The sequence below is a fragment of the Mauremys reevesii genome, linkage group 4 (assembly GCF_016161935.1).
Source record: "Mauremys reevesii isolate NIE-2019 linkage group 4, ASM1616193v1, whole genome shotgun sequence".
NCBI lineage: Eukaryota > Metazoa > Chordata > Testudines > Geoemydidae > Mauremys > Mauremys reevesii.
In genome coordinates, this window is record NC_052626.1 from 88,286,589 (window position 1) to 88,304,162 (window position 17,574).

The following is a 17,574-nucleotide window of genomic DNA, read 5'->3' on the forward strand; positions in this document are numbered from 1 at the left end:
GATCAAGAATGGTTGCCATTCTGGAAGATATGCTTTAGTCAAACACAAGTCACTGGGCTCCTCCATATATATATGTATCTGGGTGAAATTCTATTACTTGCACTATATGTAAGGTCAGACTAGATGAAATAATGGTCCCTTCTGGCTTTAAAATCTATAAACCTATGAATGAATCGCTGAACTAGTATTTTATGGTATCTTCTCTAATGCATAGACTAATGATCTGAACATAGGCTTGCCAGCCAGGAACTCATGTGTTCTAACCCCAGCTTTGCTACTGATTCTCTGTGACTTTGATCAAGTCCCTATAGTTCTCTGTGCCTCAGTTTCCTCATCTGAATGGAGAGTAATACAACTTACCTGCCTTACAGAGACTTTGTGAGAATTAATTAGTTGTTGTTTCTAAGATGCCATCTAATATCATGATGATTCAAATCTCTCACTTATAAACATGTTGGGTCAAATTCTCTGTTGATATAAATCCATTGGAGTCAATGGAGTTATGCCAGCCAAGAATGGCAAAATTCACATTGATTTTAATGGGGCCAGGATTTTCACCCATACATTATAAAATGTGGTTTGTCTGAAACATGTTAAGATTCTGTGTCTGAAGTTTCAGAATATACAAAGTGGAATATATCTGTTTGAGGAGATTCTACTATGGAACTATAACAAAGGAGGAGCAGAACTCAGCTCTTATTTACATAGACATACATCTTTTGTAACTCTATGGAGAACTTAGGCTTTATATTAATCAATGGAGAGACTGTGGCCCATTTAATAGCTAAGTGATCATTTATTTTACTTACTAAGCTTTATATATTTTCACCAGTGTAGGTACATAAGAATGGCCATACTGGGTGAGACCAAAGATCCATACAGCCCAGTATCCTGCCTGCTGACAGTGTCCAATGCCAGGTGCCCCAGAGGGAGTGAACCTAACAGGTAATGATTAACTGATCTCTCTCCTGCCATCCATCTCCACTGTCTGACAAACAGAGGCTAGGGACACGATTCCTTACCCATCCTGGCTAATAGCCATTAATGGACTTAACCTCCATGAATAACCTACGTTATAGTCCTAGCCTTCACAACCTCCTCAGGCAAGGAGTGCCACAGGTTGACTGTGCGCTGTGTGAAGAACTTCCTTTTATCTGTTTTAAACCTGATGCCCATTAATTTCATTTGGTGGCTGCTAGTTCTTATATTATAGGAACAAGTAAATAACTTTTCCTTATTCACTTTCTTCACACCACTCATGATTTTATATACGTCTATCATATCCCTCCTTAGTCTCCTCTTTTCCAGGTACCTGCCTTTACTAACATGTCTCCCTAATAACTGTGGTTCTTGTCTTTTTAAGACAATGCAGAATGTTAAACTACCACTCCTCCAATGAACTACCTAATTATAACTGCACATTTCTTTTCTTTTTCTTCTTCTTCTTCTTCTTCTTCCTCTTATTCACTCCCAGTGGAGCATAAGGCGTCAACCATTCTCCTCCATTCATTTCGTTCTTGAGTGAGGCAGCAAATTTCATCCCACTTCATTCCCATGCCTTTCATTTCCTCTTCAATGGTCCTTCGCCACGTCCCCAATGGTCTACCTCTCCTCCTTCTTCCTTGTGGTGTCCATCGTAGGGCAATATGAGGGTGTCTATCAGCACCCATTCTCAACACATGCCCCAACCATCTCCATCTTTGTTGTTTGGCTTCATCCACTATGTTGTTAATGCCGGTTAATCGGCTCACTTCAACATTGGTGATACGCTGCGGCCAGTGTATGTTAAGAATTCGCCTAAGACACCTTCCTTCAAAACCCCGAAGCCGACTTTCTATCTTCTTGTTGGTCCTCCATGTTTCCGCCGCATAAAGCAACACAGAGCAGACGTTCGACCTGTAGATCTCTACCTTGGTTTTCATTTGCAAGATGGCCGACCTCCAAATGTTCTGAAGTCTATAGAATGCAGTTGCTGCAAGACCGATTCTGGTAGATATCTCCTTCTGAATATTACCATCAGCCGATATGTAACTACCAAGATATTTAAAATCGTTCACCTCCTCTAATTCTACGTCACATACTACTGTCGTCGTCGAGCTAGCTGTTTTTACTTTCATTGTTTTGCTCTTACCGGCGTGGATATTAAGTCCCACGCACCTTGCTGCTCTACCTACTCTATCAGTCTTCTCTTGGAGGTCCATCTGAGAGCTTGAAATCAGGGCGATGTCATCCGCAAAGTCACAATCTTCAATATGACCAGAGGGTCCCCATGCGATCCCTCTTGGCCTATCTTCGGTGGCTTTCCACATCACCCAGTCTATAACCACAAGAAATAGGATGGGCGTAATTACGTATGCTGACTGGAAGTGGTGAACAACAGAAAGCTGCGAATGAAGAATACAGGGAGAAAAACAAGGCTGTGAAGAGAAGTGTTCGAAAAGATAAAAGGGATTATATTACCAGTCTGTCAAGAGAGGCACAGTCAGCAGCCGTGCGGGGCGACACAAGAACTGTGTATAGAATCACGAGGACTTTGACAGGAGGGTTCAGCAATAGGTCAACAGCGGTTAGAGGAAAGGATGGGAGAATATTGATAGAAGAGAAAGAACAAATTAATCGATGGGCAGAGCATTTTAGAGAGACTCTAAATAGACCAAATCCTGAAGAGGTAGTTGAAATAGAGGAAACGAGTTTTCAGATGGAGGTAGAACAAGGGCCTATCACAGAGCGAGAGATAGAAGAGGCCATTAGACAGACAAAAGAAAATAGGGCACCAGGCGAAGATAGAATAACCGCAGAAATGCTAAAAGCCGACCTGAATATGAGTGCCGGGATTCTAGAGGAGCTATTCAACAAGGCATGGGAAGAAGAGAAAGTACCTGAAGCATGGAAGAAAGGTATCATTGTGAAATTACCAAAGAAGGGTGATTTGTCTTTGTGTGATAATTGGAGAGGTATAAACCTGTTATCAGTGGTCGGGAAGGTTTTCTGCAGAGTCCTGTTACAGAGAATAAGACAAGCAGTAGAAGAGATCCTGAGGGAAGAACAAACAGGATTTAGGAGTGGGAGAGGATGCGTTGATCAGATATTTGTATTATGTATGATAATGGAACAACCCCTTGAATGGAACTCGCCACTGTTCATTAACTACCTTGATTTCGAGAAGGCATTTGATAGCGTCCACCATCCATCTCTCTGGAATATCCTAAAAACATATGGATTCCCTCCGAAAGTTATTAACATCCTCAAAGATATGTATGCCGATAATAAGTGTTGTGTTCGCCATGAAGGACAGCGGAGCGAGTGGTTCCATGTGAGAACGGGAGTTAGACAAGGATGTGTTATTTCGCCCATCCTATTTCTTTTTATTACTCTTGTTTAAAACATCTTTATTTCACTTTTTAAAACAGACAGGTTTATTTCTGTTTTGCTCTGAGATTTTAGCACCTATTTCACAAATCTGTAAATTATGTTTTCAACCAGCTCCACCTAAGCACATCTGCTTTATGTCCAGCCACAGCTGCACAAAGATACCACAAATGGAGCCACAGTGTCCCATTAGTTACTAAACAGAAGCATCAGTTGTAATTGATGAATATTCTTCCTCATCGGTTGTTAGGATTGGGTTTGCCTGCAGGCCACAAAGAACTTCTAGTTTCAATATTTATGCCTGACAAGGCCGTGTATAGAGCTCGGGTTTAAGGATTTTAGCTTAAGAAAGAACATTATGAAATTAGGGATTGAATTTCAGTGGGTGACAGTGGCACATGCAGTGCTCTAGGGAGGTACATGCTGCGGGGGGGAGGCAGTATTGACATAGTTTGGGAGAAGCAGGGGTGCTGAGAGCCATTGAACTAAATTGTAAACTCTTGGCTGTATATAATGGAAACCACTAAACACCAGGAGGGGCGGTAACACCCCTAGTCCCAGCACCTATGGTCAGAAGTGCTGCGCCCCCTCAGCTCCCATTGGGTTGGGGTGCTGAGCCCGCCAGGGTCCGGCTTAGCAACTGATTGGCGGACTGAAGCGGCCGCCGGCCCAGCTGGGTGTCCAACCCCGGGGCTGCAAGCAGCGCCTGCCCCACACACCGCACTGGCCCTCCCCGCGCTGGCAGGTGGCGCCTCCCCTCCGGCGGCGGCCGTGGCGGCCTTTCCCCCACTTGGCCCGGCTCCCCGGTCCGCCCCGCCATCTGTTGCAGGGCGCGGCACCGCGGCAGGAACAGGCCCCTTCGCCGGCGCAGGGGGGTGCAGGTAAGCGCCGCCCGCTCCCCGCGCTCCGATCGCAGCCCCGGCGCCGCGGGAGCAGCTGGCTCTGGCCGCCGGGCCTGGGTCGCGCTGAGGGGAGGAACAACTTCGCAGCGTCTCCTGCCCCCCGGCCCTGCCAGGGAGCGAGCGCGGGGGGGGGGCACCAGAACAGGGGGGCTCACAGGGCGCCGGGGAGCACCCCAGCCTGGGGGCCGCTGCAGGGGAACAGGGGGACGGGGTCCGCTGCGAGAACAAAACTTGGGGAGTGCTTCAGAGTGGGACACCCTGCGTTTAGAGCAGGGGTTGCAGATGGGGGCAGGACACGACAGAGGGGGCAGAAAGGGGACACTGGCTTTGGAGAAGGATTTCGGGGGGAGGTTGCCATAGATTTGGCTGGTGCTTCTTTAGCACGGGTCATGGATGTGCTCCTCCTGTTAGGACTTTGAGGGCTGTTGTCTTAGGAAGGGGTGGTTACAAATACCCCCCTTGTCTGTGGCCCTTAAAGCAGATAACAACCACCAAGAAATGCAGCCACCTCTGGGGTGGGGAGCAGGAGCTCACTAGCATCCAGTGGTGATGGGAGAGCAGGGACATGGTTCTGGCCAGGGGCACCAGGGCAATGTGCAATCCTTAGGAAGTGTGTCATGTGCTCTTTAGTAGTCAAGTAAACACTCAGGAGCTGCTTGATTTTTCACGTCTCACCTTCTCCATGAATATTTAGAAGGATTAAGTGCTAAATAAACCGTGGACATCTATGCTCTAGTGAGTCTCCATGTTTCAAATCTGAGGTTCAGACTACTAAATCATTCCTCCAGATTGTTAATTTATTCCATATTTAAATTAGATCTCGGGTTTTAGAGATGGATTTCTTGTGGACTTTGGGTTTTTATTTGGGGTCAAGAGGTTGCATGGAGTAAGGTCTCTACAAACTGGCCCTGGAAAAAAGTACACTTTTCATATTATTAGAAACATAAGAGTTGCCTTACGCTTCAACTAGCAGTGTATTAAATCTGGTAGCTTGCCTTTGGCAGTGAGTAATGGCTGATGCCTCAAAGAATATGGAGAGAAGAATACTTAATGCATCTGGCCAATTGTACACTGCTCTATACTTGGGAAATTTTTCTTTCCTGACCCCGGCAGTAATCAGTTTATGCAGTGAAACGTGAAATTCAATGAGCCCATTTTTACATGTGTAACTAAAAATATTGCTCATAAAATCATCCAGCCTTTTAAAAAAAAAATCCAGTTACAGTAATTGACTTTCTGACCTCCTGTGGGAGAGAGTTCTACAGTGTATTAGTCCAGGGCGTGTTAGTTTTGATATTTGTAGTGTTTCTACATATGCCAGTTGTAGGTGGTCCTGTTGGCCCCTCTGGTCTCAGTGTGGTTTTACGCAGAGCTGGAGTATGAAATACATCTTGCCAAGTATCTCTTTGTAAACGACCTCAATCCTAAGGCAATTTGTAACTAGTGCAAAAAGGAATATTTGCAACGTTTCAATAAGACACAAAATCTTACCTCATCTATTTGTAACTCTCGCTTTCTGAAATGGTCACACCTTTGCAGCCTAGCAGTGGATGCATGAAAAATCTGAGCACTTAACAGGCCTCATTTGCTTCACTTATGCATGTAACAGTAGTGATTTTTAATTCTTATTTTACTTTTCAGATAAGTGATTTATGGTAGATTTGCTAGCATACTGTTTTACTTCCAGGCTGTAAATTACATGTATAGATCAGGAAAAGTTACTGTTTATTGTTTACTGTATTGATTATATTGATATGGAAGGTTATGCAGAGTTGGAATTGCTAGACTGGCAATTAACCCTGTAGGGAACACATGTTTATATGGTGTTGCATATATATGTACTCAAATAAAATAACACAAACACTACAGACTTTAGATAATACAGTAAAATATCATACCTAAAATATCTTTCCTTGCCTCCTTTATTGTAAATGCTTTTCCTTTGCCTTTTGTCATAGTTTTGGAGGTACATTCACCTATATTATACAAATCTTGCTTTGCAGAGTCTTTCTGCTATTATGATATGCTTTGTAAACAGTTAGAATTCCCACTCTGCACCAAAGAGAGTGCACACACTTTGGATTAGAGCCTCAATGAGATGCCCTAACCACGTGGATATAGAGTCATTCTCTCTCTCACATGTTCACCCAATGACTATAATCATTTCCATAGTCAGCTGCTCTCATGCCAGGAATAAGGAACAGGAGCACAAACTCTTAAGAAACAAAGACCCTAGGCCCGATTCTGCTCTTATACCAATGTAAATCAACAGTAACTCAATTGAAATCATTGGAGTTATGCTGGTGTAGACCCAGTATATAAAGAGAGCAGAGTCAGGCCCCTTCCTACTTTTATGAAAATATCTTTAATTACAAAATAGGGGCCGTGTCTATATGGGGACCTAGGAAAATTAAGGCAGATCAACTAAAGGTGTGAAGTCAACGTGCAGAAACCCCTATGTGGATTTCTTCATTCAGGAGTAAAGTGGCCTTAGTTTGCTGTAACTAAAAGCTCATTTTAATTTATATGTTCAATATGTTGTTGTAACATAAAATGACAACTTTGTTGTTAATCATTTTCTTTACAGATAATGAGCCAAATCCTCGGTGTAAATTGTTGTAGCTCCATTTAAGTCAGTAAAACGTTGCCAATTCAGCTAAGGATTTGGCCCAGAGCTTCTGATTTTTTCCTCACCCTTATACTGTTGAAAATTGAAAAATTCTACTGAAGTCAGTGGAGTTACACTGGCGTAAGTGAGAGGAGACTCGGAGGTTTTTGTAAATGTATCTAGGGAAGAATAATATCAAAGGGACTTTGCCAGCTGTTTCTAAGCTGAACTCCTCATTGGCCTCAATTGGAACTTGTTTTAAAATGGAAAACATGATACGACTTGAGGAAAACAATAAACAGCCTTTTTATTCATTACACAATAACTCTAGCCCAGGCAATCGCTCCACATTGAATCGATAAGCAGAGGGATTTGGCAACAGGAATCTTTGTATGTTTAAAGAAGGAAGTGGGTAACTTCACCACAAAGGAAATATCTTTGCCATTCTCAGCTGTTCCAGAAATTCTTCACAAATGGTTAGCAAATTAAATTATACTAGAATTGGAGGCAGTTGTTTTATGCTGGTGTAACTCCATTGACTTCAGTAGTTACTCCAGATATATACCAGTGGGGGATCAGAATCAGGCCCAAATATTGGGAAAATTAGCAATGACATACAGTGTTTGTACACTTTTAAAAAAGCATGCTGGAATATTTTCATCACTGAAGAAAATTAGTATGATAGTTTCAACAGAATTGTTTTTCACCCAAAACATGCTGCAAGGCAGAAGTGCAACATGCTGATGTTTGGTTTTACTGCAGTTTATGAGACAGTCCTTCCCTTTTGAGAGAGTATTAAGGCTGCTTTAATTGCACCCACAATAAGAAACTAAAGTGAATGTAGAAATCTCAGTATTAGCTGGTTTCAAAATTGAAAAGGTTTTTGCTGCCTCCTTCAAAGAACAACACTGGACTGCTCTCGGACTTCCTGATTAGGGAAAGACCTGTGTAAAGAGAATGACCTTGTATCACTTTTTGAAAGTGTCTAGATTCTGGATATGAAGACTAAACATATTTTTAAATATTTAGTGTTTGAGAAAAGGTCAGATTGATGGGACTAGAAAGTAAAGTCCTCTATATATAGAACAAATGCAATACCTCCAGTAGTGCAAGCTTTCCCACTTGTAGTGGAGCTCATAGCTACTTCCCGTCCAAGATTCTTGCAGCAATAGGTTATGTAGGGAAGAGTGTAGTACTATGCATCTGATACTCTTGTTCACACAGAAATGTTGTTGTATCAGCTATTTAAAAAAAACAAATTCCCTTAGCATGAAAGAAAATAAAAGACAGACAGCTGTAGTAGTGGTTATCTGAACTCACACCCAAGGGAGTGCTTCTCAAATCCAATGAAAATTCTATTTTTAAATTTGTGTTTGAGTTGCAGATGTCCTCTTTACAACATAAATTATGCCCAATGGATAGTTTCCAGAGTCTTTATTATCCCTTTTTCCCGAGCCCATTCATGACATGGTTGGTGGCTTCTCTTATTTTGCATGTTGGCCTTGCTTTCCAAACCACTTGAGAGGTTTATGGCCATCTATTTTAGAACAGATTTTGCTTGCCATGCATTTTGAATGACTCAGTTATCCATCACTGCAGACAGACACCAGTTAAGCAATACACATCAAAGGAGAACATGAAGCTGGTCATAGGCTCTTGCTGGACAAATTCCTGCTGTAATTTTCCCTGTGGTCAATTAGACAGTTGTGAAACTCACATCGTTTCAGCCTACACACTTGTGTTTCCATACAGTGGAGCATAAAAACAGTGCAAAGCAGAAGTCTTGACTCAAGACTGATAAGCCTCAAATAAATACTTTTAACATATCTATAAACCTTAAAGATGAGAATACAGGACAATTGCTTCCTTATTAATGTACCACATTTATAGTCCTCTTTTCTAAAAGGGCAGTGTTTATTTCTATACATTATTCACTCAATTATAACGTCTGCACCTAATAGCTAAAGTGTAAGGCCAGAAGCTTGCTCATGAGTGGAACAGAGACTCAAGGCTTTTTGAGAGCCAAATTCTGATCATGCTCCTCTCTGAAGCACTAGAAGCAAGTGTGGAGCTGAATTGTCTGCAAGATATTCTGCCTACACAAGCAATGGGGAGATTTAAGCTGGGAAAGGCAGGAACAAGACCATCTGGCAGAAAATAAAGGGTATTTAGGCTGTTTGCCCTGGAAGGAAGTTGGATTCAAGTCTCTCTTAGGTTGGCTGAATGGGGAAGCACCTAACCCCATCTCCTTCTCCTGATGCTCACAGTGGTGTTTGGAGGAAGGATGTTGTGAGGCCAGCTAAAAAGTCCTACGCATCTTCCAAAACACTTTAAAACTTTGGTGATGACAGTGATTTGGTGGGTGAGTAAGTTAAAGATTAAATACGTGGATGGTGTTTAGGGTGCCCAGACAGCAAATGTGAAAAATTGGACAGGGGGTGGGGAGTAATAGGAGCCTATATAAGAAAAAGACCCCAAATCGGGACGGTCCCTATAAAATCAGGACATCTGGTGACCCTAATGGTATTTAAAAACGTGAGTGAATTCACAGGAGTCTGACTGCAGGAAGGTGCATTGCTGACAAGACAAGACAAGAAAATGTGCTTGTGTGCTTGTGAGGGCTGATACACCCCTGCAAGAGGTTTATAATGCCAGCCCAAAATGCACTTTTGTATTTGTTATTCATAGGGCAAGAACATTGACCTCACCTCCTCTATTATAGCTGTGAAGTGCAGGGTGAGGGAATGGGGAAACTCCCCCTCCTCCTTGGCATAGTGTTGCTCAGAAGAGCAGCCCCTCCACCGTGAATTACTCATTGGGAACAGCAGACAATTCATCAAAAAGAAGCCAAGAGAGGCACGGCATAGGTGGAGCCATTCTCCCCCTCTCCAAATACAGCACTGAGCAAACAGGCTAGCTAAGAATTGAAGGCCAAAAGAGGTGTCAAATTACCGTGCCTCTGTGGAACGAAGCTCTTGCTCTCTGAGGCAGAATGCTTCCTGACCTTCCCCTGGGGCAGCTTAGCTCCATATCCTTACAATGGACTGGGCTTTGAAGGCACAGCCCAGCCTTTAGCTGTCATGAGTTATCCTTATACAAGAAGTTTTTGAAATTCAGGATTTTATTTAGGGCAGCTGATTGTCTTTTTTTTCTTTCCCCAAATAACTTGAAAGAACCTTAGAGAATACACAAGGGACTAGAACTTCAGCTGGTGTAATGCCATTTTATTCAGGGAAGGTATGATGATTTACACCAGCTGAGGAACCCTATCCAAGGTCTGCAATACACTAAGATAGCCATCTTACTCATGTTGCTATTTTCACCTTAGGGCTTGGCTACACTTGAGAGTTGCAGCACTGGGAGTTACAGCACTGGTCATCCAGCTGTGTAGGAACAGCGCTGGTGTGTGGCCACATTTGCAGCACTGTTGGGAGTGATGCATTATGGGCAGCTATCCCAGCGTTCAAGTGGCAGCAACGTGCTTTTCAAAAGAGGGGGGTGGGGTGGGGCATAGTGTGACAGGGAGCGGGGGAGAGAGAGAGTGTGGATTTTTGGAGCCAACACTGTGTGTTAGCTTCCTGTCTTGCAAAATCAGAAAATGTTCCCGATCCCTTACCCTTAACTCTTAACTGCAAACAGCCTGCATCCAACCGACTCCCTTTCTCCCCTCTGTCCCCGCTGTTTCTGTCAAGCAAACACTCACTCCCTGCCTGCCTCATTCACAGGGGTTATCTCATTTGATTGTTCACAGTCAGGTACAGATTGATCACAGCAAACAGGAGGTGTTTGATAAGCAGCTACCGGAGCTCCGAGTTCACAACAAAACAAAGAGAGGCAGCATAACAAAACAAAGAGAGTAATTTAGTTAAAAGCATACTGGGATATCTGCTAATACCCTGGAGGCCAATAACAGCACTGGTGTGTGTCCACACTTGATGAGCAGCACTGGATCACCAGCGCTGCACTCGCTACACCCCAAGCAGACCAGGTGTTCAGCCAGCGCTGCAGCCAGGGAGTTGCAGTGCTGGATGTGCCTTGCAGGTGTGGACGGTTACTAATTGCAGCGCTGGAAAGCCTCCACCAGCGCTGCAACTCTCAAGTGTAGCCAAGCCCTTAGTTTGGCATCCAGATCTTCTAGGATTTTAATATTTGGAAACAATTAGGGTTTCTGCAATATTTGCTGAGTAAATCTGTCCTTTAAAGAGACTAGAATAAGTATCCAATTATTCTATATTAAAAATAGATTAAAACATTCAAAATTCTTCCCAAGCGCACAACCTAAAGCTTTGTCTAAAAAATCCCTGTTACATTTGTTGAAGAGATTGCAGGCCATTTCCGTGATGTTCATATTTTTATCGTTAGTAGGAATTGGGATTCATGTGTTGAAAAAAGTGATGAATAAACACAAATAGCAGAAATGATCGTTCTGGATATGAACCATTGCTTTAGAAGAGGGAGAGACACCTACAAAGTGTACGTGTAAATGTTTGCATGTGCGTGTAGTTTAACAGCTCATCGCTGTAATTGTGCGTTGCTTGTATATACTGTTATACAGACTTATTAGAAATGGTTGATAGACAATAAATGCATCATTGGGATCCTTGGAGTAATATGTCCAAAGGAGGGAAAAAGTAGAAATATTTTACTTTTATTTTTTCATTCAGTTAAACTAAATAAAAACCAGAAGAAGCGCGAGGATCCCATCCCACACAGTTCTCGCTCATAACCAGTGGGGGAAAATGTAAAACCCTGGACCAAATCCTGCAGTCCTTACTCAAGCAGAACACCTATCAAACCCATGGGAACATCTCCTGTGTAAAGACGGAAGGTGAAGCCTTAGCCCCATTGAAATCAATGCCAGTTTGCTATTGACTTTAACAGGGCCAGGATTCTGAGCAAGGATATCAAGATTTGCCCGCTGGCATAAAAAAAAACACAAAAAAACAAACACAAAAGCTTTGAAGTGGTGCAAAGTTCTATTAAAAAAGACTTGGGATTGATTTATTAATCCAGGGAGAGGAGGAACTGTTTTTCTGAATAAGGTAAATATTCAGTCCCAGGTTCTGTTCTTAGTTTAATATCTGATGCATCCTGTGTCCACAGCCTATATCCTTTCCTTGCAGGGGAATAGTTCAGTCTTCTAACTGATACCATCACTAACTATATGAGTTGAGATAGGATACAGTACATTAAAGCCTACATTTTCAAAAGCAACTAGTGATTTTTGAGTACCTCAAGTTTTGGGTGCCCAGTTTGAGAGCCTGATTTTCAGAAAGGTTTCAGCTCACTGAAAATCAGGCCCCTATAAGGTATAAGTTGAGGAAAAGTTGAGGCACCACCCAAATTCACTAGTCACAGTAGAAAATTTAGGCTTAAATATACATTTGTCTTTGGGCAAAACTTCTAAACTACAGAGAACATGTATTCCCAGGAGTTCAGGGGAAAGGAAGAAAGAGAAGGGGAAATTAGCATTTTTTTTGTACATTATATTTTTAGCTCTATTTTTTCTATAATTAATATTGTTCTTATTTATAGTACTCAGAAGAACTTGCACTGGTAAAAAGCTATTCTTGCTCTGAAGATTTTGTAACAGTTGTCAAAATGTGGAATGCTGTGGCTAAAAACCTATTAAGGACTCAAGTCCACCAAGACTATTCACGCACTCTACTACTAGTGCAAAAGGGCAGGAGTATTCTTACAAGACCGCCCTCCTCTAGGAATTGTTGGCAGCAAACAGCTGGAGCAGTTCAGCCTTTCAACGTGGTGAGTATGAGTATCCAGAAAGTGGAAGCTTTGGACGTGAATAATTTTGTTCGTATTCACTGGGAAGATGGGAGGAAGAGCCTTTACCCTGCTGTATGGCTCAGAGACAACTGCCAGTGCCCTGACTGCTTCCTGCATTCTGCTAAAGCGCGCAAACTGCTTTTGGAAGACCTGGATGTTAACATTGGGGTGAAGGAGGTCACTTTGACAGATAGACAAAAGGTATTTTGGAAAATAAATTTTTCTTTCATGTGACATTTGTGTAATAATTCTTGCTAATCTGTTCAGTAGCATCCCGAACAGAGAGAATAGTACTGCAGCTCGAATATCAGGATATGCTGTAATCATGGATCCACAAATCATATTATGTATTTGCAGGATTTCTAGGTATAACTGTCACTTGAGAAATCCAAATCCTTTCATTTTATGTAATTCTTACAGTAAAATCCACTTCAAAAATATTAAGCATTAAGTATAGGAACCCCCAAAATGTTCTTATTTTTTTTCTTAATTAACTTTAGATAGATAAAATATTTTTACCGTAGCCTTCACTTCTTAATCTCTAGGAGCTGGTCTGAGGATAAAATTGCATACTCTTAATACTTTAGACTTTCACTCCCTCAAACTTCTCTCGCCCTGTGTGCCTATCTCCATACACTACAGCCCCCCTTTTCCACCATGGCTACTTTATGGAGGAAGGATAGTATGACTCCCCCACAAAGAAAGTGACTGTCTCGTAGCTGGCACACTGTCTTTCTTCCTGCAGGAGACTTCTGCTTGTGTTGTCACAGTAAAGCATGGAGTCCTGAAAGGCCAGGTGGTGGAATCTCCTTCCTTAGAGGTTTTTAAGGTCAGGCTTAACAAAGGCCTGGCTGGGATGATTTAGTTGGAGACTGGCCCTGCTTTGAGCAGGGGGTTGGACTAGATGATCTCCTGAGGTCCCTTCCAACCCTGATATTCTATTAAATTCTTTACTTGATCTAATAAATAGTTTCTAATTCATTTTTTAAAAGAGTATTTTTTAAAATTTATTTGACCTGGCATTTATAAATGTATAAAGTAAAATTTGGGGAAAGAAACCTCCTTTGGGTCAGATCTGCCCCCAGTCTCCACTGTGGAATCCCAGTGAAATCAATGAGGTTGCATGGGTGTAACTAAGAGCAGGACTTGACCCTTTATCTTCTTGCCTGGCAAATTGTAAAAGTTATAAAACAGATATGCAAACTCCATTCCCTTTATTTATTTTATCATTAAAAATACTCCTTAGCACTGGTATCTTCAACATGCTTTACAAACGTGGGAGGGAAATAAGGGTTGTTATCCCCATTTTGCAGTTGAGGAAGCTCAGATGCAGAGTTGATGTGATTTGCTCAAGGCCACATGGTGAGTGGGTGGCAGAGCCAGAATTAATACTCAGGAGTTCCTAGCTTCCAGTCCCGTGCTCTGTCCATTAGCACGCATTGTCTCTCTGAATTGTCTGAATACAAGGTAAACGCCTACTTTACCTGTACACGTGAATTATAATTATTAATTAAACTGTAAACTCTTTAGAGAAGAGCTTATGTCTACCTCTGTACAGCACCTAGCACAGGGGAACACTAATTCATAACTAACAGAAATAGATTTTAAAGGTATTCCTGTCCACGCCTCTCTTGTCTTTCTCCTTTAGTCCTTCCAAGTGGTCATCCCCTTCACTCCCAAACTATTGTCACTTCCTCCACCATTTTCCTCCTTGTCACTCCCTGCAATGAAGTGCTGCCCTCCATGAGCTATTCATGTCCTGCTTTCCATTACTGGGACCTATACAGAACATACCACTGCTAAGTGCAGCAGGGATAAAGAATGAAAGCAACCAGCACCAGTCAGCAAACCCTGTCACTTCTTCATTGTGAAACTGACCTCTTGTAAAAGGAGGGAATGTAGGTAATGCTTAAATGGACTTCTGAAAGTGTTTGCAGTTATATAAATAAGGAGAGGTTGCCCACAAGAGACATTTAATTGCAAAGTATCAAGTAATATATTTCAATTACTAGAGACTGAATTTTGCTGGTCCCTTGGGTAGTTGTTTCAGGCAAGCAGATTTCATTGAATCTCTCATTGTTAATTTATCTTTTTTTATTTTATGATATAAGGTGTATATTACATGGCCAGACAAACACATCAGTGAATTTGAGGCTGAATGGCTGAAGAAAAGGTGCTTTTCTGAACAAGCCAGAGCAGAAATGCAAGAAGAACTATTTTTACCAGGTAGGGACTAAAACCTAATCTGTTATACATTTCTTAAAACTATATAGACTATCACATATCTGAAGGTCCACAGGACAGCATATATCTATAGATCTATGTCTATAGCATTGTAGTTGAAATGAAAAGGGCTCTTTTATTTTTCTTGTCTCTATGTTAATAAGTAGCTGAGTGACACATCAAAGATCCTGTGCTAAAGTTCATTGAGTTTCCTTTACATCATGATATCTAGAGTTTTATTGTCATTCTACAATAATGCGGTGGTTATGTTCCCTAGAAAATGAATTAACTTGTACACCATGCTATATAATGCTATTCACATTTCTGTTGACCAGAGCTGTAACTAGGTATTTTTGCGCCCAAGGCAAGAATATAAAATTGCGCCCTCTCCCAGGGCCGGCTCTTCAGCAGCAATTTGGCAGCGGGTCCCTCAGTCCCTCTCAGAGGGAAGGACCTGCCACCGAATTGCCACCAAAGAATGAATTCATTGGGAGGGAGTTTGGGTGAGGGAGGAGGTCTGGGGTGCAGGTCCTGGGCTGGGACAGGGGATTGGGGTGCAGGCTCTGGGAGGGAGTTTGGGGATGGGAGGAGTGCAGGTTCTGGGAGGGAGTTTGGGGATGGGAGGGGTGCAGAGGGATGGGGTGCAGGGGTGAGGGTTGTGGGTTGTGGCTGCAGATGAGGAGTTTGGAATGTGGGAGAGGCTCAGGGAGAGAGTAGGGGTGAGGGCTTTGGGGCTGGGAATGGGAGGTTTGGGGTGCTGGAGAGGCTCAGGGCTGGGGCGGGGGTTGAGGGGTGAGGGCTCTGACTGTAACTGGGGATGAGGTGTTTGGGGTGCTGGAGGGGCTCAGGGCTCAGGCAGAGGGTTGAGGATGCTGTGGGGGGGTGTGAAACTCTGACTGGGGTTGTGGGCTCTGTGGTGAGGCAGGTCTAGGGATGAGTTTGGGGTGCAGGCAGGCTGCTCCAGGACAGGGGTCAGAGAGGAGGACTCCCCCAATCCCTTTCCCTGCTGGCAGCAGCAAGCTCTGGGGGAGGAGCCCCCCTTTTCTGCCCCCCCAGCAGCACACTCACCCCCCCACTGTCACTGCAGGTGCTCCTAGGGCCCCTCTCAGGCCCAGGAATCTCCCTCGCCTCCCCCGTGGTGGGTGCCGGGGGGTGCTGCGTGTGCCTCCTCCCCTGCTGTTGCCCCTGACTGTAGCCTCACTGGGGGTGAGGGATGGGGCTGCCTCCTTGCCCAGCATGGGGCAGGAGCTGTGACTGTGGGCGGGGGCCACTCCTGTGCTGCTGGAGGGTCCCCATTGGAAAATGAAAGGGTCTGAGGGGGAAGGGCAGGCTCACAGTCAGACTGCCCTGGCAGTGAGATGGGGGCACTAGGACCCTCCTGCAGCAGCAGTTGCTGCAGAGAGGCAACATGGAGCTGCTCTGCTCTGGGTCCGGGAAGGAGCTGGGGAAGCAAGTCGGGGCGGGGGGACACTCGGGGGAGGCGCCGGGGGCGGAGATCACCCGGGTTATAAATATCTCTGTGCCAGCGGCTGTTTTTTTTCTCCACCACTTTCTGCGCCCCTCAACTTTGTGCGCCTGAGGCAAGTGCCTCACTCTCCTCGCCCTTGTTACAGCACTGCTGTTGACCTAACGTGATATTGGTGCACAAACAGGGAGCACTGTTAAAAACTTGGCTCTTACTCTTGAGTGACCCACCATCACCAACCTCAGACCACTAGGTTTGCTGCAGTGCATGGATGGATACAGCTTTAGCCTCTCTCTCCTTGCTTGCTCTAATGTTGTGAGCAGGTAAAGTACTGAAGCCGACAAGATTTCTGCTCTCATCCTTGACAGGGTTTCTTTACGTCAGTTCTGCTCTGCAAGAAAAGTGATTCGTTCTGAATTAAGGGTTAAGATTTTATCTGTTAAAACAGGAATTTAGTTTTTATGAAAAGTGACTAGAGATGCAAAAACCCTATCTGAAATATGAATTTCCTAAAAGTTCAGCAGGGTGCAGGTCTGGGGTTTGGGGTTTTAAGCACAACAAAAGGACAGATGCTGGAAGTTGGTAACTAATCATGGGGGTGAGGAGGAGGCACAGCAGGAGGTAGTTACTTTTGTTTTATTTTTAACTTTATTTTAGGGAGCTACAGGTGAAAAAAGAAAATTCCAAGACACATGGGGCTTGAAGCTCTCCTGTGTCTGGGCTATGCTCAGTACAGAAGGGGGATGAGTATCAGGGAACCAGTTACAGCTTCCTGATTCGTAGCTGCATGAGTTAGAGCATCCTAACGGAGTTCTGCTCCCTCCTTTCAACCTTCCCTGCCCCTGCCATATAATGGGGTCAGTTGGAGCATCTGATGCAGGAGCCAGCTCTGCCAGCTGTACACCAACTGATGCCCACCCCCACCCCCCACACACACACACAGTGGGACTCTCAGCTGGCCAAGTATGGTCAGAATCCAGCTCATTGCACTTCCTGAATGCCACAAGGCATCTGGTTTAGAATTGAGATCCTGGCACCTGGTGCAGTTACACAGAAACAACCAGTCAACACAGTTAAGGTATTGTTTGCAATCATGTAACAACAAAAATTATTGCAAGCAGGTGGCAGAGTCTGGGAAGACAGAATACTTCATTTGGTTCAGTGGTTCTCAACCCACAGCCCATGGGCCACTTGTGGCCCAGTCAGCAGAGGAATTCTCTAGG

At 43.8% G+C, this 17,574-nt stretch overlaps 1 protein-coding gene across 4 annotated transcripts in view; it reads left to right on the forward strand.

Moving 5' to 3' along the window:
- The first annotated feature begins 4,040 nt into the window (after positions 1–4,040).
- The window catches only part of BBOX1 (gamma-butyrobetaine hydroxylase 1), an 81,876-nt gene continuing 68,342 nt past the window's right edge, over positions 4,041–17,574 (forward strand). Inside the window, exons 1-4 of one of the 4 annotated variants that reach the window (XM_039533202.1) lie at positions 4,041–4,250; positions 11,544–11,921; positions 12,415–12,864; positions 14,775–14,889. In XM_039533202.1, the coding sequence (XP_039389136.1) occupies positions 12,481–12,864; positions 14,775–14,889 (499 nt within the window). In that variant the 5' untranslated portion in view covers positions 4,041–4,250; positions 11,544–11,921; positions 12,415–12,480. Of the gene's footprint in view, positions 4,251–11,336; positions 11,353–11,543; positions 11,922–12,414; positions 12,865–14,774; positions 14,890–17,574 lie in introns of those variants that run through there. The other 3 variants (XM_039533203.1, XM_039533201.1, XM_039533204.1) reach the window with 3 other exon arrangements.